Source organism: Eurosta solidaginis, chromosome 5 (assembly GCF_040869045.1).
Source record: "Eurosta solidaginis isolate ZX-2024a chromosome 5, ASM4086904v1, whole genome shotgun sequence".
Lineage (NCBI taxonomy): Eukaryota > Metazoa > Arthropoda > Insecta > Diptera > Tephritidae > Eurosta > Eurosta solidaginis.
The window spans coordinates 124,148,799-124,174,974 of record NC_090323.1 but is presented as its reverse complement, the minus strand read 5'-3'; the positions used below and the strand labels follow the sequence as shown (position 1 = coordinate 124,174,974).

Below are 26,176 nucleotides of genomic sequence, written 5' to 3'. Positions count from 1 at the left end.
TGGGAAACAACTTGCGAGGTTTGGGCCCGTACTTGCCAATGCTCAATCCGATTGAGATTATTTGGTCCATACTGAAAACTGAAGTTAAACCGACTTCGAATGCCTAATGTAATATTTAGAAAATACCGTAGATGCGGCCAAGTCAAAATTAACCGGAGGGTATTGCTCAAGAGCTGCATTATCAATTAACGTTTTCCATTATGGATTTATGTATTCTCAATACAAGTTTACGTTGTTTCAATACACACTTATCTTTTCTGATTACGAATTTACGCTTTCCCATTATAAATTGACGTTTTCCTATTATAAATTACATTTGCCATTTGCAAAATTATATTTTCTCATTATAAAATAGCAACTTCTCAAAATATTTTACGTTTTCTCATTACAAACTTAAGTTTTCTCAATACTGGGTTGAAAAAGTGTAGAAATACTTATTCCTTGTTATAAGCCTAACATGTGTGCCGAATTTTGCTACGAGGGTTTTTTTTTTTTGAGGCTCTATAAATGTTGTGTAATGCGTGATCAGAATAGGGTCGGACGCCGCCCATTGAAGAAAAAATGTTTCCCAATTTCCTCTGACAATAAAACCTGGTAAGTGAAATATCATTGATACAAAACTATTTTTCGCTAAGATATAGCTTATTATTTTTTTTTTTTTTTTATAGCTTATTATTCTAGTATAGGACTCTTTAAACCTCTTTTATATAGAAGTGGGCGTGGTCTTTAACCGATCTCGTCCATTTTTCTAGAAATATTTCCTGCTATAAAAAAGTATGTATTCCCAACTTATTACGATATGTTAATTTTTCTCCCGAAACATATACATAAATTTGCTTAGTCAAAAAAGGGGCAGAGCCACGTCCATTTAAAAAAATTTTAATATTTCCTAACTTTTTGTTATAAGTCCATGTAGAAAGTAAAACACCATTGATATTGCTCTTTTTCGCAGAGGTATAGCTTATTATATTCGTCTACAAACCTTTTAAAAATCTTGTATATAAATGTGGGCGTGGTCCGTAACCGATCTCGCTCATCTTTTCTAGAAATATTGACTGCTATAAGGAAAAAATGTGTACCTAATCTTATTACGATCAGTTATTTTCTCTTCGAGTTGTGGCTCCCGATACATAGAAAATTGCTTAGTCTTAAAAGGGTCGGTGCCACGACCATTTTTAAAAATTTGAACTTTTTCCTATTTATTGTTATAAATCCACTTGGGAAAAGAAATACCATTTATATAAAGCTCTTTTTTGCAAAGTCATAGCTTATTTTATTCGTCCACGCCCCTTTTAAAAATCTTTTATATAAAAGTGGGCGTGGTCCTTGACCGATTTCGTTTATCTTTCTTCGAAGCATTCCATATAGTAAAGGCAACCTCTCTGCCAAATTTTCTTATGAAAGGTTCAACGGTTCTTGATTTATGATTAATAATATTTGTAAAATAGATTTTATGACAAGTGGGCGGTACCACGCCCATTTTCAAAAGATTTGTATTAAGAGCCTCAATATCAGTGCACATCAAATTTCAACGTCCTAGTTGTATTATTTACTAAAAAATCAGGTTTTTTATGTTATATTTATAAAAAGTAGGTGTGGCTATCATCCGATTTCGCTCATTTCAAATAGCGATGGTGGATGAGTGATAAGGAACCCATGTACCAAATTTCAATAAGATATATCAACATTTATTCAAGTTATCGTGTGTACAGTGTGGGCTAAATCAACTCCTTTTTTCACCCTGAGCATTTTGATTTATGAATGTCTATATCATATCTCGATTCGTTTATGCCGTTACGATCACCCGTTATGTTAACAAAGTTAATATACTCTGGGTGCATAGCACGCTGAGTATAATAAAACAATTTTGGAAATGCACGTGGCACCAAGTTGATCTCACGTTTCGGGAGCCATAACTCTAAGACCAGTTGCTGTATCTTGACAAAATTTGTTAATCATATTTGCCTTATAACCCCAAATATTTCTGTAAAAAATGGGCTAAGTGGACCTCGTCCTCTTTTTTATACAAGATGTTTGAGAGGACCATAACAAACATAATAGGCAATATCTTTGCGAAAAATAATTGTATATTCGTGCAATTTGACTTCACAAGGTAATGAATATATGTAAAATATTTGGAAATGGGCGGAGCACTGCCCTTTTTTTTAGCAATCATTCATTTGCATTTCGGATAACTGGAAGGAAAATTATCCTATCGTGAAAAAAATCGATAGATCTATAGAGAAATATTTCTAATAAAATTAATAAACACGCGAACTTTTAAGAGTACTTAGAGTCAAAAAACTTAAGGTAAATGAACTATACGATAAAAGGTCCTAGCAGAGTGTTTAATGTTCCATTACACCCGAACTTATACATCCTTACTTGTATTATTTAATTTTCTCCATGAATTAAAATACTAGTCCAAGCTTCAAAGAAAGCTTCATCAACATTTATCATCATTAATTTGCGGTTAATCGTTTAGGTGATTTTGGCCGTTGCGTAACAAGTCAGCAATTCCTGCTTCGTGATAACTGCTGGCGATTGAGGGCACCAAGGGACCTCCGCCTGTCTCTTTCGGCCTGTTTCTTCCATCCTCCCCCTTCCACTGCCTTCATTATCCTAACTTGAATTAGCCATCGAAGCTATTGGGCTTAAATTTGTTGCAGTAATCTCATGTCTTTATAAAGCTTATACATATTATCATTCAACCTCCTTCGATATAGGTACACCGTTTTCATGATGGACAGGACATTAAATAAAATATCAACAGCATACGTCGGCAGTTGTACGGTTTTATAATAGATTCTACCGCCGCGGTTTAGATCTGCTGCTAGAGTTATCTTCCTCAGCATCAGCCGCCTTCTCTGATGTCTCGTTTGATTTCGAATTGTTTTAGGAAGTCCTTACGCAGCTGGTGGTGTCAACGTCACCTGGCAAAGCAAGCTTTGCAGAGAACCCGAAGATAATAAATAAATAAAGCTTAAGCTGAAAATAAGCTAGTATAAAAGTATAAACTAGGGCCATTTTTTCCATCGCTCCTAAATTTTTTCTGCCTCCTTGGAAATACAAAAACAAATAAGACGCGGAGGAATATGTAAATTTATTTGTTATTGCTTTTCAATTCAAATTTTATTCTTAGCGATCGGAATCAGACTATGTAAATTTATTTGTTATTGCTTTTCAATTCAAATTTTATTCTTAGCGATCGGAAACAATTAAGAAGCGTTAGAAAAAAAGGCCCACTAGTTAGCCTTTTGGTTAATGCGATTAAAACCCACAATAATTTGAGCTCTATTCGGTACCTAAGCGGTACCGCTATATAGCGGCCATTACATAACGGTAGAGAATATTGTCAAACATGTTTCAATGTAAAAGTAATTACGTGGAAACTTAGAAGACGGCGAAGTTCACTATAACGTAATATAGCGGCAGGGCAATAAAAATTACGGCCAAAATGACGGTGCAAACTCGTTCATCAACCGAGGGTGGTTTACTAATCGATTTGTGTGGCTGACTGGGGTAGGTAGAAATCTGTGATTTTAGTCGTTTGACCTTCTTTGTTCATCAACGTTTTTTCCCACCGCTATATTCAAAGCGGTGAACATTTTGTCAAATATTTTAAATTATTAAAAAAATTAACAAAATTTAGATGTACGTTTAAAGAAATAATAAATGAACTAAATAAAATATGCAAAAATGTAAAAATTAAATTTTGCGATCGTCTGCCGTAAGTGTTCGAAGTTTACAACAAAGCTGTGCCGCTGAAAACGGCGAGTGGTTTGTTTTGAACTATCATTTTAAAAAGGTATATATACCTACCTTTTGTATGAATAAGGCAGTTCATTACAAATGCCCATTTGAGATCGATAATATATAGTTGAAGATATCAAAAATAAATTTTGGTTTGCAATACCGTTTGTTTACCCCTTTGACCGTCTTAAAAATAATATTATAGAGATTTCAACTATTTTTGTAAAAAAATTGTACTTTTCCAAACTTTAAAAGAACTTCCAACCATATAGTTATGATTCTACTGCGTGAAATCAAATAATACCTGGGCCGAAATTCTATTTTTCTTGTAGGACTCTTCGAGTAGAAGAGGAATCGGTAAAAATATTTTCCGGACAACTCCAAAATCTTCAGCTTCGTACCTTGGCGCACTCATAGGCTTAATTTGCTTGGGTATAAACTGATTTTAAATGACCTTATGGTTTATAGCATGATGATTAAGAAGGGTATTGATACGTATGAGTGATTACCCAACAAATACAGAAATGTTTAGCTTTTTACGGGGTTTTCCGACTTTGAAGTACCCTGGTACTACTATTTTAAATAGTGCCCAAATTTTTCTGGAACGTCCATGAATAGAATATTTATTAACAAGTCCATCTACAGACCAATTTTCAAAATCGGTTCAAAATTAGAGGACTTCTGTCTTTGCTGGGAAATTACAATTGTTTTCTCAATCATAAATGCATGTTGTTGGGAAGGGCTATATATTTCTTCTCTCTAAAATTCCAAAGCCTATGAGTCTGCCAAGGTATGCAACCCCGGCTTTGTACTCGTAACTAAAGATTTTTAAGGTTTTTGGAAAATTTCTTACACCGATTCGTATTCTAATCGACCAGGCCTATAAGAAAAATAGCATAATTTGTCTTTTTTGGTAACATCCACTTTTTTTTGGTGTTATCTACGTTATAAGAATAAATATAAGCTACATTATTACATGTTAAACAAACAAATTATATCCCAACGTAACCTCAGAATGAAATATAGTTTATGAAAATCAACCAAAACCTTTTGATTTGTATAAAATCAAAAAACCGAAAATATCCGAAAAATATATTGCAATAATAACTAAACTTAGTTCTTGTCAATTTCGCGGTAGTTTTGGAGTACTCCTTGCAAATGTAAGTAGGCATGCGATTTTTGATTACATTTTTTAAAACATAAACATTTACTTTAAAAGGTTAGGATTTGTTTATCCTATTATTCTCCCATTCCTTACCCTCTATTTATTAAATCATCGATCCTAAATAGAAGAAACATTTAAATCATTTGCATTAACTCATCTAAAACAAATCCATCAAATCGTACTAAACTTTTTAGAATCGGACAATCCAGGTTCAACAGATTCCGAAGTTAGGAAAATCCTAACTCTTCACATACCAATTACAGAATATGACACACTAGGTTCCGAATCCGACGACGTGTCTGCTCGTGCAACGAATTCAACCAAATACCGAGCTCAACCGGGTAATAATAAAATTTTCATATTTTTTTCTAACATTGCACACTGGCCGCAATTGCATTTTTTAAACTTGTATTCCAAAAATCAAATTACAGTACAAAATTAGTACGTATTGTTATTATTATTATTATTATTATTATTATTATTATTATTATTAACAAAAGCCACATTTATGCTCCGAGTTGGCTTGGCTTTAGAAATAATATAAATTAAATAAGAACTTGATGCGCGAAAAATATTCACATGAGGCCCGGGTAGTGGTGTTATTCTTCCATTAATTGGTGGTTTGGAAAGCTATGAAGTTATACCATTTTATTTAAATTTGTAAACACGCGCCTCACCATCACCATAAAAAATCATTAAAAAAATCAGTTTTCCGCAGTTTACATAATAATACAAAATTCGTACAAAAATTTGTACTCTCGGATACCTACAGTCTCTGAGGTACTATTTTTTCCCGGTTGCATGTAATCGGCATACATTAACCCGGTTTTAATACCGCGAAAATGTTGAATTTTATACTTCGACGTTGATGGTGAGGCATTTTGAAAATAAAGTCAGAGGTGTACCATAACTTCCAAGTAATACCTTTTTAGCGAACCATGACATTAGGTACATATTTTCGGCAGGAAATGCCAGCACGAACTGTCGAGCATGAAACAAAATTATAGAAAAAAGTATTTTACTCTCTCAACGAACAAAGCTTGTAAAGATTTATAAACAGAAATACGCAAACATTTGTCAGCAACTTGCAAAACAGCTGTTTGCTTTATGGCTTTCGTTTGCGGATACTTTCATTTATTATGCTATCATTGAAATTAACCAAATAGAGTTGTTAGATCTACTGACATATTTCCTTACTAAATCACGAATGATATGTTTTTCCCAGTTTTCAGTTTAATGATATATATGGTGCTGTTGGGAAAAATGAAATCAACTTATTTGCAATAATATATTTTCCTGCATGCTAATACGTGCTAGAAGGAATTTTTCCCTAGAAATGAAATTTCAAAATCACGCTCTCCCGTTGCAAACAATAACAGTTTTTTGTTTCGATCTATGGTACTTTAATAGCCTTTTCCGGTGAGCAGAAAGCTTGTATAAACTTATATCAATCGTTGGTGACTCGCATTTGATGAAACCATAATCTGCAACGAGACAGCTCAACTTTGGCATTGGCACTTGGACGAGCTGATGAAATTTTTTGTTCATTAGTTTCCACTTTTAGTCAGTTTTGAAAGTATCGCTCAAATTTTGATTTAAGTCGTTAAGTTTGATGGAGTCGCCAAGTAAATATAGCCGCACATGTTTCTCCAAAACAATCAAGGATCAGGAAAGCTAGCAGCGCTGCCATCAAACTTCCGTACATTTCGATTTTTCTTTAAAATTTCAAAAGTGGAAAGGCATTAATATGACGATGGGCGTTCTGCACTGTGAAATTGTTATAGTTATTCAGACATTTCTAAAGTCAGCGAAGGACTCATTAACTCTTTTAGTTGGCAGCCGTAGGTAACCCTATCATCCGAGCACCTGGCCGCACCATCGCTGTAGCGACAAGGGGATTAATCACATCTGAATTCCGCGACCTTGTGAGACAAGAAGACCCTGGCAAACTTCAAATCATGACATACACATTCGCAACGGGCAGCGTGTGGATAAACACAACCGGCACTCTCTGCCGGATATACGTAATACCTTCCAATTACCATCACCGCCAAAGAGGTTGAAGAAGTTATCAAACAACACGAGGGATTCACTTACCTGGCACTTGTCTCTCTCCGTCTTCGTCGTCCCTGACAAATGGATAAAGACGAGGGAGGTACCAGTAATAAATCCTGGGAAACCAGAAGCAAGGACCCTCAAATCGTCCGATCTCCCTCCTGTCGCAAGTAGCCAAGACACTTGAAGCCGCGCTGTCCTTTCATTTCTTGTAAGCTTTTATCCATGGACTTCTCATAAAAGGGATTGTGGCAAACTTGTTTTTGTTTGAATTTATTTAAAAAATCATTAATTTATCTTTTGCTCTGTCACAAACATCAATTTACGAACCAAAATTTATGTATTGATATTCATTCCAGGTAAAGCGCGGCATTCACATCACAAGAAAACGCTTTAGAAAAATATCGTACATATATGTATCTTGTGTCAGCCATACTAACATATTCCAATTGAAAATGCACTTAAGTTAAAGAGAATACAATGAACGAGAGAAAAAGAGCACTTGTGTTCAGATATAATTGCAAACCCCATTCAAGAAACTCATAAATACAGTCACTGTTATCCCTGGTCTTTAACCGATTGTGTTCTTACATGGTCGTTGCTCAAGAAATAATGAGCCGCACATACATGTATTTCTTGGCGAAAGCAGGGCTTTCTGAGCACGTTTGCTATAAAATCTTTAGAAAAAGTTAGCAGAAAGCGTATGAGTTTTCTTGAGGTGGATACTACTTCACAAACGAAATTTTTGTTGAGCATTTTTGTTAGGAATTTTTCATTTCTGTGATTCATTGATTTTTGATTTAATTTCTTTTTCACATTTTGATTTTTTCATACAGAAATACAAAATGATGTTTCAAATTAAATTGAAAGTCCATGAAAATTTTAAAATTTTTTTATCAATGGCTAGAAATTTCAAGAACTAATCATCGTCATCAAAACGTAAATTGTTTAATCCCTTTTGCGTTACTTTGACGTTGTCGTTGCGTTTCCTGTGGATCATGGAACATGGCAATGAAAACCTGTGTGTTCAATATCAGCTGTTGATGCAACCTAAGCGTTAAAAAGATTCAAAAGTCGAATGTGTTTGGGCCTTAAGATTGCTGCCATATTTAAAAAGATCACAAATTTGGGCCGCCGTGGTGGGGTGGTAGCATGCTCCGCCTACCACACTGAAGGTTTCGGGTTAAACACCCGGGCAAAGTAACATCAAAAATTTAGGAACAAATTTTTGTTCAATAAGCATACAGTTTTCCTAAGCGACCCGCCCATCGGCAGTGATTTGGCAAACACTCCGAGTATACTTATGCCATGAAAAGCTTCTCAGTGAAAGCTCATCCGCCTTGCAGATGGCGTTCGTAGTCGGCGTAAAACATGTAGGGCCCGTCCCATGTAGGAAATATTAAAAGGAGAATACCCAATTTGGAAGGGAAGTATGGCCTAAATTATTTGCGGAGGTATTTATCTATATCGAGCCGTGCCTTTTTTGTTTTTCTTTGTAAGAACAAATTATCAGCTGTCAGAACCAAAATAGTAATTTATAAACTCAAATTTGAATTTGAAATAATACAAATAAAAATGAATTAAAAAGAAAATATTAAGAGTGAGCAATTTACTAATGACAGTTTTTTCGTTATTTCGCCCATATTTTGGCTAAATATATCACATATCGATTGTTTGGAAATTTGTGACAGCTGTTCTGTTCTGAATTGCCTTGTATTTATTTTGGGTTTGAATAAACAGAGCTAATAATAAAGAAAGAAATTAATTATTAATTAAGCAGTTCAGGCCTTGAGCTCGATTCTAACCAATGATCTTTAAAATTTATTTATCTGGTTAGTTTTATAGATTAAATAATTAATAACGGTATCCGCAAACGAAGCATCCTAGCAGTCATCTGTTTTTCCAGCTTGCTGATAAATATTTGCTAATTTCAGTTTGTTGAAAACTTACCAAGCTTTGCTTTTTGAGAGAGTGCTGGTACTTCTCACCTAACAGAGGTAGTGATCAATATCTTTAATTTTAATTCTTCGCTACATATCGTTAGGTTAACTCACAAAGGACCTGACCAACAGATTTTTCGAAACTGCGTTTTCTAAAGATTTTGGTATGATATATTGAAATGTATTCCCAACAAAAATTTTGAAGTGTTATAACCAAAAACTACGGAGTAATGTCACTTTGAAAATAAAATATCTGCTTGTTTGTTTAATGGTGTGTTCAGTTTATACTTATATTTAAGAATCCATGAGCTTAACACCGGCTTATAATAATTGAAAATATCTGCTGTTAATGTGAAAATGAAATGTATTCACCTGTAAAATTTTAAATTTATTGGTTAGGGCCTTTGTGAATTAAGGCAACGATATATTTATAGCAGAATATTACGAAATATTTGTTGAATGTTAACAGAGATTGCGCACATACGACAGCTCAGTTTTAAAGAGGCCTGTTTTATATTGCGCACTGTTCAGTCACCACCAAAATTGTATGAAACCGTTAAGAGAAAGATCTTTGATATGCCAAAAAGAAATGCCAATCAAAACATTTTTGTCAGAAAGGATTGAAATAGAAGTAGGTAATTTGTATTTTCATTTTAAATGCTCGCCAAGATGATGGCTAGTTTTACTAGAACCATCATATACAAATTGTGTGGTATTATTCGCTAAGTACCCACAACAAACACTGTGACTTTAACTAAACATTGACTAGCAAAACTAGCATTGGAAGTTTTGTGTCTGACGAAAATTAGTTTGTCTGTCGAATAGTAGTAAATTCGGTTTGACTGACGAAAACTACCACTTGTGTCTACGGGATGCCAAAAATGAATAGTGAGCCTTGGTACGTAACTGAAGCTTTACAAAAACTGCGTATTCAAAGACAAAAACCGGGTTTTGATGTATTTGCACATTGATAAGGAAGTAGCCTATTTTTAAATGAATCACATATATAAAGATCATCGAAAAAGGTTGCTGCATTGCTTGGAATGTGCTTATATGGTATGGATAACGAACAAAATGTGTTCAAGAGGCATTTAATATAAAGAAATTTTCACTACGTTGTCCCAACTGTTTGGGGGAGAAATATCAGCCAAACTGTGGACCTGCCCAACCATAAAATTCTTCTAAAAAGTATGAACACTATGCGACAGTTGCTAATGGGGGTATGATCGTGATAGTGTAATGAAAAAAGCCTAAGTGCTTCGTTGGCTTGGTCAGGGCTTGCGAATGGATAAAGATACTCCGGCTCAGAAAGAAATTCCGTCGGCATCCGTATTTTGCAGCTGAGGAAGGGGACCTTCATTGAGTTGGTAGAGAAAGGTGGGGTACGACTTGTTCTCCCTTGGTGCTCCCAGTTGGCATCAGTTATCGCGAAATAGGATAACTATGACGTAAGGCCAAAATGGCCTTGGCGGTTAAACGCTAAATTATTATGATTAATAATGCGCACACAACGGCATTGCTAGTTTTCGTCACCCATAGGCCGCAAGTGTAAGTTTTCATATAAAATTTTTAAAGTGTTAGTTCTCGTATGGCAGCTCGATATTTACCTATTTTTCTTTACTATCTACATTAATCCAGTTTTACACATGGTTAAGCAAATTCACTTATAATATCCTACGAATTCGAACAAATACAAAAGAGATGGCCATGCCCTACCATTAAAAGTTCCGAGAAAGGACATGGTTGCGAAGCCAAATCATATAATGGGAGATATTTTTGGGTAAGATATGTTCTTTAATAAATTCATTAAAAAACCCAATTGCGGCTGGTGTGCAATGACGTCATTATTCATATTAATTTATTTTTAGCCTATTATTAAATGCGTGTGTCAAAATCACTTTGTTTGTTTTTGTTAGTAAAATATTCATCCTTTACACAATTATTCAATGTTATATATGCATAGTAAGTATTTATTACAACGTACTTACAAATGTTGGCGTTGCGGAAATGTAGAAAGGGCCTCACTGGCATTTTTCGAGTTATACAGGAGAAGCAAAGTAGTGCCCCTTTTTCATAAAAAAAATTAATTGGTTTATAAAATTTTTATAATTGGGCATTGTGGATAAAACAAGTGTGATATCTTATCCGTCAACTGTCTTACAGGATGTTAAATATGGCTACTTTTTAGCGTTTTGACTGGTTATTCAATATGGCGGCGCAGAGGGCCGGCTATCTTCAGCGGGTTATAGAAAGAGATACATAATGAGACAGCGATAGTCAATTACAAATCAGGTGATCCATTCTATTTGAAATTTTGACGTCTATGCAGAAGTTATCACACTTGTCTTATCCACAATGTATTGTTGTACTAGGCGATGTGTGGAAAATTATCAAGAAGAAGCAATCAGCTGTTGGGAAAACAACACCTGGTACTCAATTCGCCTTGTGTTGATAGTAATTTATTTTCTTTTTTTTTTAAGGTTATAGCACTTTTCGTTTTCCTGAGCAAGTTAAACTTTTCTTCATAACACGTAAGCGCGATTTTGAAAACGGGATCACTAACTGTATTCTTTCTACTTTCAATTTCAAATATTCTCAAATAAATTTTTGTGAAAGTTTTGAGTATATATAAATATATCAAACTTTTCCACATCCTTCTAACCAAGGCGAATCCATACCAGGTGGTGGCAAAGCATATTCAACCAATTTGCCGTTCAAGTCAAAAGAAAATGTTCATTGATTCCGATTAACTGACATATTGCTATACAAGGAACTGTATGGAAAATAATCAAGAGGAAGCAATGAGCTTTTGGGATAACAACACCTTGTACTGAATTCGCCTTGCTCTTGCATTTTGGTAATTTTGTGTTTTTACTTGTCAAAAATAAACACTCTTTGACAAACAGAAGTTACTTCCGTTTTTCTTATAAATCACAATGTCCCTTTTTCGTTAATACACATTGTTCAGACTATTTTCTAAATTTTGTTTTCAGACTATTATTTAAATTTTCTCATTTTCCGAATCGGCTGACCAGAAATTGAGCACATTTCAATAAAAATTTTAAAAGTTCACTATAGCAAAGCGTTAATGGTTGTTTACAAAACAGCATGTCCTCGAGTGGTTTGTGTATTTCCAAACATATTTTAACAGGTTTTAATGTTTTTTTTTTTTTTTTTTTTTTGATAGTATACAAAAGAGGTAAAACACAAAATTACCAAAATGTTATAAAGACATAGAGACACATGACATATTTATATATATTTACTCATAACTTTTACAAATAATGATATATATCAACCAAAAACATGTAAAAACATGTGAAACAAAAAAAAAAGCACCATGAAAAAACTTTGATACACTTCAGAAAATTTAACCCTATAATCTTCTAAAGAAACCGAAAAATAATTTCCGAGAAGAATATTAGTTATATTAGAAGCAATCAGCTGTTGGGATAACAACTTCTGGTACTGAATTCGCCTTGCTCTTGCATTTTGGTAATGTTTTTACATCTGTCAAAAATAAACACTCTTTGACAAACAGAAGTTACTTCCGTTTTTCTTATAAATCACAATTTCCATTCTTTGCAAATACATATTGTTCAAACTATTTTCTAAATTTTATTAAAAATTTTAAAAGTTCACTATAGTAAAGCGTTAATGATTGTTTGCAAAAAATCATGCACTCGAGTGGTTTGTATTTCCAAACATATTATAACAGGTTTTAATGTTTGTATTTTTGATAGTGACTCGTTACAAAAGAGGTAAAACACAAAATTACCAAAATGTTATAAAGACATAGAGACACATGACATATTTATATATATTTACTCTTAACTTTTACAAATAATGACATGTATCAACCAAAAACATGTAAAAAAATGTGAAACAAAAAAAAAAAAAAACAAAAAACAAAACATCATGAAAAAACTTTGATACACTTCAGAAAATTTAACCCTATAATCTTCTAAAAGAAACCGAAAAATAATTTCCGAGAGGCATATTAGTTGGGGCCTTTCTACATTTTACATTTTATTAACAATGTGCGTATAAACCAAATATGCATAGTTATTTTTTTTTTAGGCATCTACTATGTGTGTATTTATTCTCAAGAGATCAATTTGTAAAGAGTGTTAAAACAACGCATAACTTTAATCTTATACAAGATATGGAAATATACAAACAATGTTAGCCGACAGCAGTTGCCCTATGTTGCTCTTATTGTTGTAAGCACTAATAGTCAAATTTTGTATTTTGGCTGTAGGCTCTGTCTGATTAATGATACAACTTTGATGCCACGTTGCGTGACATTTAATGTTTGACAGATAAACTTTCTTGTATATTTTTGCGTTTTTTTTCGGATGCCTTTTATGTGATGTGCAGAAATAATCTTTATTGCTAAGAAATAATTGCAACAAATTATGAAGTTATTATATAAATATGTATATTATAAAGAGTTGATTGTCACATACCATTTGCGTTTTACTTTTTCTACCAAAGTTGTAAATGCCGAGTGACGCGGCAAAGTTTTATCAGACTCGATCGTAATCGTTACTTCAGAACTTGGTTTTATTCTGTTTCCACAGTTGTAACTATTGAATAAAAATTAATAATCCTGTCTTATCAATAAATTTTGATATGCTATCCATGCGATAATTAGAAATTCAGTTTTGAAGTAGTCCTCTCAAAATATATTCGTAGAAAAACATTCTGAGGTTTATCATCGGTCGAGTGAGGCGAACGATCCCCTGTCTTGTAAGCCCTACGTTGTATCAGTTGAAATGATTGTCCGCATCCCTTAATTATAGTAACTGAAATAAGATTTGATAATATGCTCCTTCTAAATAGATATTGCATGAAATACGTCGACGTCAAGGAACTTCTTTCGGTGCACTATATAAGAATACTTTTAATAAACTTAAGATTTCAGGTAAAGTTGTAAAAATGTACACATATTTTATTTTTTTATTTATGTCCAAAATACAGTAAACACTTAGGATTATAGTATAAAGTATTACAAACTATTTTAATTGAATTTGTATTACCGATTCGGTATAGATAAAATATTCAGAATATTTCATGAATAGTTGTATTCCCGAGCTGACAGAATCAAGTACAATTACCATTACCATTACAAATAATCAGTAATTTAAAGCCACAATTACCAAGTGTAATAACTCACCTGTTATTTATGCTATGCCAAATAAACGTACAATGTGTTATGATTTATAATCTGTATTTAAACGCGTTTCAATTCACAGGTATATTCATATTCTATGCACACAACCGCAATCGTCAACTTCTGTATATCAACTAACTATCTCTACTCTCGTTCATACATCAACTATCGCTCACCAACACCGACATATGTATATATAGGTCTCTACATCTCTCCCTTATTTTTGAGTCGTACTTCCAACTCCGCGATCAGATGTAGTGGGGATTGTTGATGATACTGTTTCGGCTCTAAGCTGTAACCGACGTCGATGACGACCCATTTTGGGAAGACATGCCGTCTGCGATCTGTGTGGATAGTGTTGTTATGGTAGCGGTGGTGGTGGTTGGTCCCTCGGTATGCTCTCTTGAGATTGAAGGATTTTCGTTTCCGGTAACCGGCAGTCTTTTGATGTGGCTTATATTTCTCCTCACAGTCTTTCCGTTTGCAGTTATTGTTACCTCGTTCCCATTTACTTCTTGTACTTCATACTCTGTTTGGTCAAATGTTGGTGTAAGCTTGTGTGGGAATACAACATTCCGCAAGAGAACTTTGTCACCCACTTCGATGTCGGGTTCTTTTGCTCCTCGCTTCATATCTGCCTTCTCTTTCCCTTTCGCCTTGTTGATCATGTCTAGATCTCTAGCCGCTGAGTCTAGCATATCTTCTGTTAGGTCTTGTATTCCCGGAATCTTATCTCTGATGACGCGATTGAACATCAGTTCGGATGGTGATGACCCGGTCGTACCATGAGGCGTTACGTTGTACATTAGCGTGAAGTTCGGAATTTCCTTTTTGTAATCTCTTTTAATGTTATGCGCTATTATTAAACGTTTTACCAACGACCGGTTCATGTTCTCGACTTCTCCGTTGGCTTGTGGCCAATATGGGGGTGTTGTGATTAATGTTATGTTGTTGGTTTGGCAGAAACTCTTAAACTCGTAGCTTACAAACAGACTGCCGTTGTCAGCTCTCAATGAATTTGGTATACCCAGCCGGTATCGGGAGTAATAATCAATCAGTACTAACACATATTCATCATTTGGAAGCGGACCGAGGAGGTCAGTAGCAACACATTGCCACGGCCCATTCGGGAATGGGTGCCTGTGCACTGGGGCTGGTCTGTTCGGTTGAGAAACTATTAAACAATCTACGCATTTCTTTACGAACGATTCCGCATCTCTATCTATTAGCGGCCACCACATTTTGGACCATAATCTCCGTTTCATGGCCGATTCTCCCGGATGTCCTTCATGAGCAAGCTGTAGTGTTTTCGCCCGTAGAGTTTTTGGGATGACAATGCGAGCACCTCGAAGCAAGATGTTGCCCATCGCTGATAATTCGTATCGGAAGGGGTAGTAGATGTTGTTTTTGTTCACAGACCACAGGTCATTTTTAACATACGATACAATTTCAATTTACAATTTAGTTTCAGCAACAATCTTAGTGGTTCGGTGGTGCTGGCTAGTTCGGGAATAAATTTTCCTACGTATGTATGTTACCAGTCCTAAAAAGCTTCTAACTTGTTCTTTCGATTGTGGGGCTCGAAACTGTTTTATCGTTTCGATTTTCTTCGGATCTGGTGCGATGCTTTCATCAGATAGTACATGGCCGAGGAATTTAAGATGTCGTACCTTCCACACACATTTCGCTTCATGCAGCAATAAATTGTTACCTCTGCATATGTCCCGTACTTTGTTGACTGTCTCGTCGTGTTCCTGCTCTGTCTTTCCGAATATGATTATATCGTCTATATAGTTTAGCGCATTCTTGCAGGAGCATAATAGTTTTTCTATTATTCGTTGAAAAATTTCCGGAGCTGAGTTTATTCCAAACATCAGTCTTTTGTATTGAAACAGGCCCTTGTGTGAAATGAATGTGGTGATGTGGCGGCTGGACTCGTCTAACTCCAGCTGGTGGTAAGCCCACTTGAGGTCAATTCTTGAAAATAGTTTGGCTCCTCTCAACTTGGTCATGAACGTGTCAAAAGTCGGAAGTGGGTAATTCTCGCGTAATATGGCTTGATTTGCTCTGCGCATGTCTACGCATAGACGCATTTCGCCTCCTTCTTTAAATACGATCACTAGCGGTGATATCCTCGATGTGGGTCCCTGGACTGGTTCTATAATGTTTTAAACCAGCATCTGAGTTATTTTGTCTTCGACTTGTTTCTCTAAAGCTATAGGAATTCGACGCATCGCTTGTTGTACCGGCCTAACCGATGGATTTATTGAAAGTTTGATTTTTCCCCCAACCATTTTCGGGGAGGTTTTTATTTCGTCTACCCGATTAACAATCATGCCCATCTTCAAGACCCCCAGTTGCATGGCAGTGTCGCGCCCCAATAGTGATTGGCATCCCCTTTCGATCACATAAAAATTAGCAATTCTTTCCATATTGTTTATTTCTATTGGTGCTTCGAACATCCGCAGAACATTCAAGGTTTGGCTTGATGCATAGGCTTTAAACTTAGCGGAAGAGTCCTTCCGTTCATTCCATACGACTGCAGCGTTATTTCTTAAAACTTTCCAATCGTTTTCACTTAACAGGTTCAGTCGTATACCCGAGTCGATGACCATTGATATGGCACACCCCCCAATACCGCATTTCAAATTTTCATCGTTTCTCATATCATCCACAACTTTAAAACCATTCAGTTCTCGAACCTCCTCTTCCTGTTCGTTGTCTTCCTTAACATTCCGAACCTTAACCGATTCTGATCGCCGCACTTAGATACTTGATGTCTTAGATGCAACAAATATTTGCTAAAATTTTCACCTTCGGTAGGGGACAAACTTCGAAATAGGTGCCTTTCAGAAGTAGAGTTGCGCTTTGGTGGAAATAGTTGTTCAGTTTGTCTACTAGAACTTTAAATACATTCACTTCCCCATTGGATTCAACCAAAGCCCCCGGAATATTAAAAGCCACTTCTTGCAGCTGCGGACCCCCCAGATGTAACAACTTATTCTTCTTCTTCACTTCGTCGTTTATATCTTCCGCTTGAAGATATAAAGAGAAGGACCTATACCATTTCTCCCATTCTGAGCGTATCAACGCTCTATCAATACTGTCACACTGAAAAGGACGAATTTCGGTCATTTCGTTTATTTATGATATTCTGGGGAAGCCAAATCTGAAATCAAATAATTGTTTACTTTCGTATGCCAAATTAAATTCGCAACTTCATTGTACTTATGATTTTTGGGTTTTCCCCCCACTCGTATATTTAGTGTCTTTTGTGCTTGTGCTGCTGACAAAATTTAATTCGTCACCTCCACTTTGTTTCCAGGCGAATTTAATTCGACCCTCTTATTTACTTCAATAATCAAAATGAATTTGGTTATTTTATTTAATTCGTTCGCACCGATTCTTCCGGATGCGATTAAAAGTCGAAATCTAATCCGGAACTTCAAATTTTCTCTTCGTTGCAGTCACTTCGTTTTCCTTTTGGTATGACGTTTCGTTAACACAATTCAATGTGTCACAAATCTGCAATGGAACATTTATTCGTTATTCACTACCAAAATGGTATAAAATACAACGAGTATTTTATTCGTCTGTTTGTTAATAGCATAAATTCGGTGAGTCTGTTCTCGTTCGGGAGTAATTTCGGGCCACTGGATCCCATCCTCGTCGCCACTGTAATAACTCACCTGTTATTTATGCTATGCCAAATAAACGTACAATGTGTTATGATTTATAATATGTATTTAAACGCGTTTCAATTCACAGATATGTATATTCATATTCTATGCACACAACCGCACTCGTCAACTTCTGTATATCAACTAACTATCTCTACCCTCGTTCATACATCAACTATCGCTCACCAGCACCGGCATATGTATATGTAGGTCTCTACACCAAGTATAAGTATATTTTTTGGTCCTTGATATTCAGTACATGCATAAAAAATTTGTTTTAAAATACTTTTCTGATTTCTCTCATCTCTCTTGATCTCAAAATCATCAGAACTCCATTATACTAATTGCTCTGTTTCTTTTAGTTTACTAGATATTAGCAAATAATTGAAAGTATTTGAAATAATTGATCAAGAATCGAAAAAAGATGTATTCATTACCAAGTTTCAGTAAAAATAATACTAATTGATAGTTAGATTTTTTAATTACCAAATATTTCTATTTGGCCAATTACAATGACGAAGTAAGTATATTCATTACTACACAGCTCTGCTGTTTTCAATTAAGCGATTGTTCATAACCTATTATGTTAACGCCAACTCGAATAGCTAGAAAATTTGTGAAAAGCAAATAAAAATTAATTTGCTGAAGTTGTAAAGGGCAACCTATCTTTTCGAGACAAGATCAATAATAAACAAAACTAATAACAGTGTTTTCTATAATATATTGTAAACAAATTATTTAATCGGCAAAGAGCAACGTTAGACGAAATCGGTACTGAGATGTTAAGAGAGCGTAATACAAAAGTAATCAAGCACATATGTATGTATGTATGTACTCCCTCAAAACGATTTGTAAGTACCACGTGGTATGGTCTCCAAATGCGTAAATATACATATGATAGGATTTTGATGTTGTACCCGCAACTTAGGGTAAAGCAGTTAATCCGTAGAACAGCCATCAGGCTGCGCTTTAATACTATTTGCGTCACCTGAGCAAGCTACTTTGCCTTGTTTGGCTAAGTTTGCTTAGGATTCATAAGATATACATACATATGTATGTAAGTATATGAGCGGTCTTATAACAATAAAAATTGAAACTGGGATTTTTTCCCTTACAAAGTTGCAATTTGCGTTTCAAATGGGGGAAATCGGCTGACAATCACGCCTAAATTTGCCTTCTTTAGGCCCAGAGCGGTTAAACTCATACATTTTGGACAAATTTTTTAAATAAATTCTGAGTTAAAAAGTGGGCCTTACAGGTTTTCCAGAGACGTTTATTAACAACTTTATTAGTAGTTGGTATATTAATGGAAAAGCAGCAGATTCCTTGAGAAGTTAAGCGAAGCAAGTTGATATAGGAATGTTTTTATTATATTGATGACTATAATGCCACCAACACTTACTAAATTTTTGTGTAAAATAACTGAAGGACACTGATTAAAAGTTTCACATTTATAAAAAAAAAGTTTTATTCGATTTTGAACCGAGAATGGCAGGACATAGTTTACTAACAAACAAACAATAAAGTCAATCTAACATGCTATTTGATGTTTACATAGGGACACATTTTGAGCTTTATGAGGATGTGATTATGCGTCATTATATATACATATATACATACCTAAATATATGGATACAAGTTTATAAACACAAATGAAAAATATCTTTTTTGCTCTGGCTGCAAAATATATCGACATTATTTTTTACAGCCATATTTTATATGTAAATATTAGCGTGATTCACGCCCGTTTTGTTAATTCGTTTGCCGCTTGCTTTTATGGACATTCTTTTTACATTTTTCAAACACAATGTATGAAAAAAAACATACGTAAAAGAATAACCGATTAGCGAATTAACTTGCCAGGTGTGAGGGCAATATTGTTTAGTTTTTTGAAATTTTATAATTTTTCAATGAATTCTGAAAACAACGAAACTCACGGAATAATATAATGTTGGGGTGAGCTTTAAGTGATTTGCATTTGCAGTTAGGAGATAACGACACATAGAACATAGCACAGTGGTCCCCGACCAACTTTGAACTTGACGAGAATACACCCTCAATTTTCTACTAACTTTCAATAACTCATAAAATAGAAGAGTGGGAACTTCTTGGGTATGTATCGCATATATTTTGAGCGGAACAAGGTTTCAGTTTATTAATCATTTTTCTTATATCAATATCAATTTTAAAATTAAGCTGGAGACATTGGTGCTTTATCGGTAACCGTATCGGTAACCTTTTAACAGCTGATTCGACCAATCTTATGAGAATCAATGCAATCGATTATTGGTGCCGCTGAGGTCGTAACTGTATCGTAGCCAACCAATTGGGTTTTGGTTTACCGTCGTAACGATAAACAACTGTTTACGTTAGGGATACGGATACAGCGATACGACATACAGCACCAATGACTCCGGCTTTATTCTTACTTACTTACTTAATTGGTGCTTAACCGTCTAAACGGTTATGGCCGTCCAACAAGGCGCGCCAGTCGCTCCTTCGCTCCGCCAACCGGCGCCAATTGGTCACACCGAGGGAGTTTAAATCGTTTTCCACCTGGCTCTTCCAACGGAGTGGGGGCCACCCTCTACCTCCGCTTCCATAGGCGGGTTCCGATAGAAACACTTTCTTGGCCGGAGCATCATCTTTCATTCGCATAACATGACCTAGCCAGCGCAGCCGCTGCGTTTTAATTCGCTGGACTATGTTTATGTCTGCGTATAGCTCGTACAGCTCTAGTGTCATTATTCTGTATACAACATTCTGGGTGAAAAAATTCTGTAAATTGCAAAAAAATTCTGCTTGAACAAAATTCTGCTTTTTAAAATTCTGCTTTCTAAAATTCTGGTTTTTCAAAATTCTGCATGTTTAATTCTGGAAGTCAAAATTCCGGAATCATGGCATGGCGTAGTCGGTGTTGGATCGGCTAAGGGTTATGTTTTTAAAGTGCGGCCGAAGGCCGCCTACGCAGAAAGGTATACTACGCAGATGGACATCACCGTGGCGGTAGCGATGGTTATACCACACACCCGGACTTGGCATGGCGTAGCCCAGGATTATTTTTTATAAGCGCGGCCGAAGGCCGCCTATGCAGAAAGGTGGTCTACGCAGAATTACTGTGCATGGCGCACTTTTTCAAAATAACTACATGACCTCTTTAATATTGTTAACATTATATTTTAATACAGAATTTTGTAATACAGAATTTTGAAAGCAGAATTTTAGAAAGCAGAATTTTAAAAAAGCAGAATTTTAGAAAGCATAATTTTGTTTTTAGAATTGTGCATACAGAATTTCGACACCAACCCGGACATAACATAGCGTCGGGTAGACTGTTGAATGAATAATAAAATTTATGATATTGAATAAATTATAGGCGCCATCCAGGAGGTTAGTATTATGTATTGGGTTTATATTAATGATTTTATAAGCAGTACTTCCGCTGTTGACTATTATATCAATATTATTATTTGTATTTAATTAGCGGGACATGCTCATATTGCTTTATAAAATTGTTTTTCTTATTGATATTAGAGACAAATTACATACATAGTTTACAAACGGCGATAGTTACTATGATATGCTTCTGAATTTCACTTCTTCGTCAGCTAGCTTCTGGGGAGCTGGGTTTGAATTGCTTATTATGCAAGTTAACACGCGCCAGTTGACCTTATTGCAACATTCCCACGTATGGCCAGTACACGTGCGCTGAGTCAGCAAGTTATATTTCTCACAACATACGGCCGCGCATGGCAACCTAACACCTTAATTCAAGGCCATGGTTAGTGACGGCAACTAACACTTATGCTACGGAATCACTCCAGATGCACACTCAGCTAAATTCTATTGCACATGATTGTGAAATGCACACATACGGTACCTGTGGGAATAAACCGACTTCAACATTATCACACAGCGGGCTGTCAACAAGTTACGCAAGAGGCGCGTCGCGGCTTGTTGATTGGCTATATAGGGGAGCAGTTGCGGCAGAACCGGCAGTCGAATTCGGGACGGATTAGCGTTAACAACAAATTAGCTTTAGTTATAATTGTGAATAAAAGTACATTAAAATATACTTGAAGAATATTATTTGAACTTGTGTTATTTAGTGTTGTTGGTTGGGCGAGTTGGCCCAACAAATTAATTTTTCTTATAACCAAGGACAATAGTCCTTTAACTGGCGCTCGAGCAGGGATCCAGGAAGTAGAAGGAACTGTGCAAAAAAATTCAAAAAAAATTTGTTTAAAAAAAAGAAACTGTAAAAAAGTGCTAAAAAGAGAAAACTGTCTGTTTGAAATAAAGAAGGAACTTTGCAAAAAGAAAGAGCTGCCTAAAGAATTTGTTTGAAAGAAGAAAACCGTGAGAAAAACTGAAGGAGAATTTCTGGCAAGATCATCAGCATTACACACTGCCGGCATGTCCAACTAGTGGAAGTTCCTAAGTGCCTGGACGAATTGCAACGTAATCGTGGTCACTAGTGAAAATTCCTGATATAATACGGATGATTTATCTCATCCCGTGAATATAAAAAACACAAATGTAAAGTAAAATAAAAATATTCCCACAAAAGTGGAAGATATAAGAGCCACAGTCACAAATTTGACTGGGGACGTCAACGCCCTTCTTGAAAAAATAAATTTGCTAGAAAGGCGGGTGGCTCGCGTTGATTCAGCTAGCTCTTCATCTACAGCGGCCACTACTCCAGTGGTTACAGAAGTGGTGGCTCGGCCACCCACCTCTGAGGCTGAGATCAGAGATATCTGTAGGCTCCCTGATTGTGTTAAGGAGCTACAAGTGTTTGACGGTAACCCTGTCCAGTACATTTCATGGATTCACTCTGTGGAAGTGATCCTTTCAAATTAAGGAATGCCTCTCCCTGCACTACGCAGATAAGAGGGATGTTGGTACACTCGAACACCAACTGCACCAGCTACAGCAAAAGGGAAAGAGAATTGATGAATTATACGCCAGGGTGAATCATCAATTCTTCCTTATTGTTAATAAAATAAAAGCCGAATCCTACATGGAAGATGCGTTAAAGTTCTGGTAGAAACCTACCGAAATCGTGCCCTGGACGTTTTTATATGTGGGCTTAACGGCGAAATGCCGCGAATGCTCCTTATGCGACGTCCTAAAACATTGCCAGAGGTATATTCAACCTGCTTGGAAATCCAAAATGTGGATTTCCGCAATTTTTCCGTTCATACGAACAATTCCAATAACCGTGTGGCTGTCCCTGTTAACAATTTGCCAGGTACCTCCTCATTTAGGAATAGGATCAAGCCTCCCCAGTTACCCCCTAAACCTACTTGGCCCAACCAGGAAAAGCACCCATATGTAAGGAGTGATCGCCCGTCAGGTCGATTTGGAAATGCCAGCACCCCACTACATTCGCCTGTACAGAAAATGGACGTAGACCCCTCGGTGCAGACACGCAACGTTAATTACATGAATCGCCCAAATCCGTTTAAAAAAAGTGCAAGTTCAGAAAATCTACCACGGAAGCAGCAAAGGGTGTTCCATACTACACCCGAGGAGAGCGAAGAGAGAGATGTGGACCTGAAGGAATCGCCAAGTGAAGACAACTCGGAGGATTTTCTGTCTTCCGGTCATCTAGCGTACCATACCTAGAATATACCTTGTCTGATGGTCGTGTGCTAGATTTCCTTGTGGATACCGGCGCAAATAAGAATTTCATAAAAAATAATATTGCAACGAAAACAACTCCTGTAAAAAAATTATTCAATGTAGCTTCGGAGGGGGGTAGCGTGCCAATAATGGATAAAGTAAAACTAAAATTATTTGAAAGTGTGGGTAACTCCACTTTCTTCGTTTTACCAACTCTTAGTGAATTCTGCGGAATCAGGAATCATTGGGGACGATACCCTGAGGAAATTAGGCGCGATAATAGATAAGAAGAATAACCTCCTTAGTATAGACAATTACAAAATCCCCTTGAAAGGCAGAAGATCTCTCGATGTAAACTTTACATTAGGAAAGGACCTACCCCTTGATATTCATGGAAAGGTCAATTCACTATTGGAAAAATACTCTGGTCTTTTCAAACCACTTAACGGTTATGAGCTTGCAAACACGAATGTCCGTGCAGATGTAAAAATATCAACTGACGAACCGGTGTATAGTAAATCCTACCCTTACCCAGCATGTATGAGAGATGAAGTCGAAAAACAGATAAATGAGCTCCTAGACGAAGGTGTTATCCGGCCGTCAAAAAGCCCGTACAATTCTCCAATTTGGGTAGTCCCTAATAGCCTAAGGCGAATGGGGACAAACAGTATCGTATGGTTATAGACTATAAACGGTTGAACGCTGTAACTATCGCCGATACCTACCCAATTCCCCTATATAAACGCGACTCTTTGTAGCCTTGGCGAAGCCAACTTCTATACGACAATTCATTTGACTTCCGGATTTCACCAAATTCCCATGAAGGATTCGAACATTCCAAAGACAGCCTTCTCCACAATGAATGGCAAATACGAATTTCTTCGGTAGCCATTCGGGTTGAAAAATGCACCTGCCATTTTCCAAAGGATGATAGACGATATCCTCAAGCAGTACATCGGAAAAATTTGTTACGTCTATATCGACGACATCATCGTATTTGGCAAGGATGCAGAGGAACAACTTGTTAATGTTGAGAAGGTTTTTGCAACGCTTTGGGAGGCGAATCTTAAGGTTAATTTGGAAAGACATGCTTCTTTGAAAAAAGAAGTCGAATTTCTAGGCTATGTTATGTTCCGATGGAGTACGCGCTGACCCAAAAAAGGTAGGAGCTATTAAAAAGATTTCACCCCCGGAAAATTTGAAGGATTTAAAAAGTTTCCTTGGTATGACCTCATACTATAGGAAATTCATTAAGGATTACGCCAAGGTCGCAAAGCCACTCACCAACCTAACTCGGGGGGAAAATGTAAAAGCGAACGCGTCCAAAAACGTAGCGATTATGCTTGATAAGGATGCCTTAGAAAAACAACTATTGATGTCAGCGGACATATTAGCATTTCCAGATTTTTCAAAACCATTTAATTTGACAACGGACGCATCAAACTACGCCATTGGAGCGGTACTATCACAAAGATCAATAGGCGACGATAAACCGATAGCTTACATATCGCGGTCCTTAAACAAAACCGAAGAAAACTACTCTACGGAAGAAAAGGAGCTTCAAGCTATTGTTTGGTCACTAGATAATTTGCGCTACTACCTTTACGGCGCAAGGAAAATTAGGGTTTACACTGATCACCAACCTCTGACATTCTCTTTGAGTAATCGCAATTACAATGCAAAGCTCAACGATGGAAAGGTCGTATAGAGGAATATAACTGCAAGTTAATCTACAAGCCAGGTAAGACAAATGTAGTCGCTGATGCACTCTTCCGTCTCAAGACGGAAGTGAACGCACTCACTGACTCCATAGCTGTACAACCATCGAGTACTATAGCTCACGCGGTGTCTGAAACTGACACTGCTTCAGAGGGTACCATGCACTCCGCAGAGCAGGATAGCTCTGACCTCATACCTCACGTAGAGGTACCCATAAATGTGTTTAGAAATCAAATAATTTTTAGGCGGGGGCGGGTTGCGAGTGTACAGAAGAGCCCCATAGGGGGTACAAAGGGTACTTTATCACAATGCCTGTATTAAGCGTCGAAGCTTTGTCACCAGTCCTCAAAAATTACCTCAACCCAAATGTTTTAAATGGCATTAAAATTCCGGAAGTTGACCTCCACAGTTTGCAGGCTGTATATGTACGTTAACAATTTCAGCAGATATAAAATTAGGATCACGCAGCGCGTGGTAGAAGATGTGACAATAGCTGATAGGGTATTCGACATTATCGAGAAGGAGCACAAGCGGCGCATCGAAATGGTCGTGAGAATAGGGAACAGGTACTGGAAAAATTTTATTTTCCCGCAATGTCCAAACAGATTAGGGAATACATTAGCCAATGCAAAACATTTAAATTGAATAAATACGATAGGCACTCTTCTAAACTATATGAGCAACCAACTCCCATTCCTAGTTATCCGTGCGAAATCTTGCACATCGATATTTTCGAAATTGAACGACAAAAATATTTGAGTTGTATCGACAAATTTACCAAATTTGCTAAGCTCTTCCCAATCAAAAATAAGTCATCTCCTCATTTACGAATGAAGCTAAAGATCGCGCTGCATTATTTCACAGTGCCACGAGTCTTGGTCATGGACAACGAACGCGGATTTTTGTCACCACTTGTATTAGATTATATCAGGTCCTTAGGGATAGAAATATACCAAACGCCAACGTAGCGAAGCGAGGCCAATGGTCAGGTAGAGAGGCTACACTCTACCTTGATCGAAATATACCGCTGCCTTTCCGTTGAATTTCCTAGATTAACACC

The 26,176-nt window shown here is 36.4% G+C and overlaps 1 protein-coding gene across 1 annotated transcript in view; it reads left to right on the top strand.

Moving 5' to 3' along the window:
• The window catches only part of Dscam4 (Down syndrome cell adhesion molecule 4), a 2,049,237-nt gene that overhangs the window by 1,890,355 nt on the left and 132,706 nt on the right, over window positions 1-26,176 (top strand). The window contains 1 exon segment of the mRNA XM_067787909.1: window positions 5,182-5,259. Within this exon segment, the coding sequence (XP_067644010.1) occupies window positions 5,182-5,259 (78 nt within the window).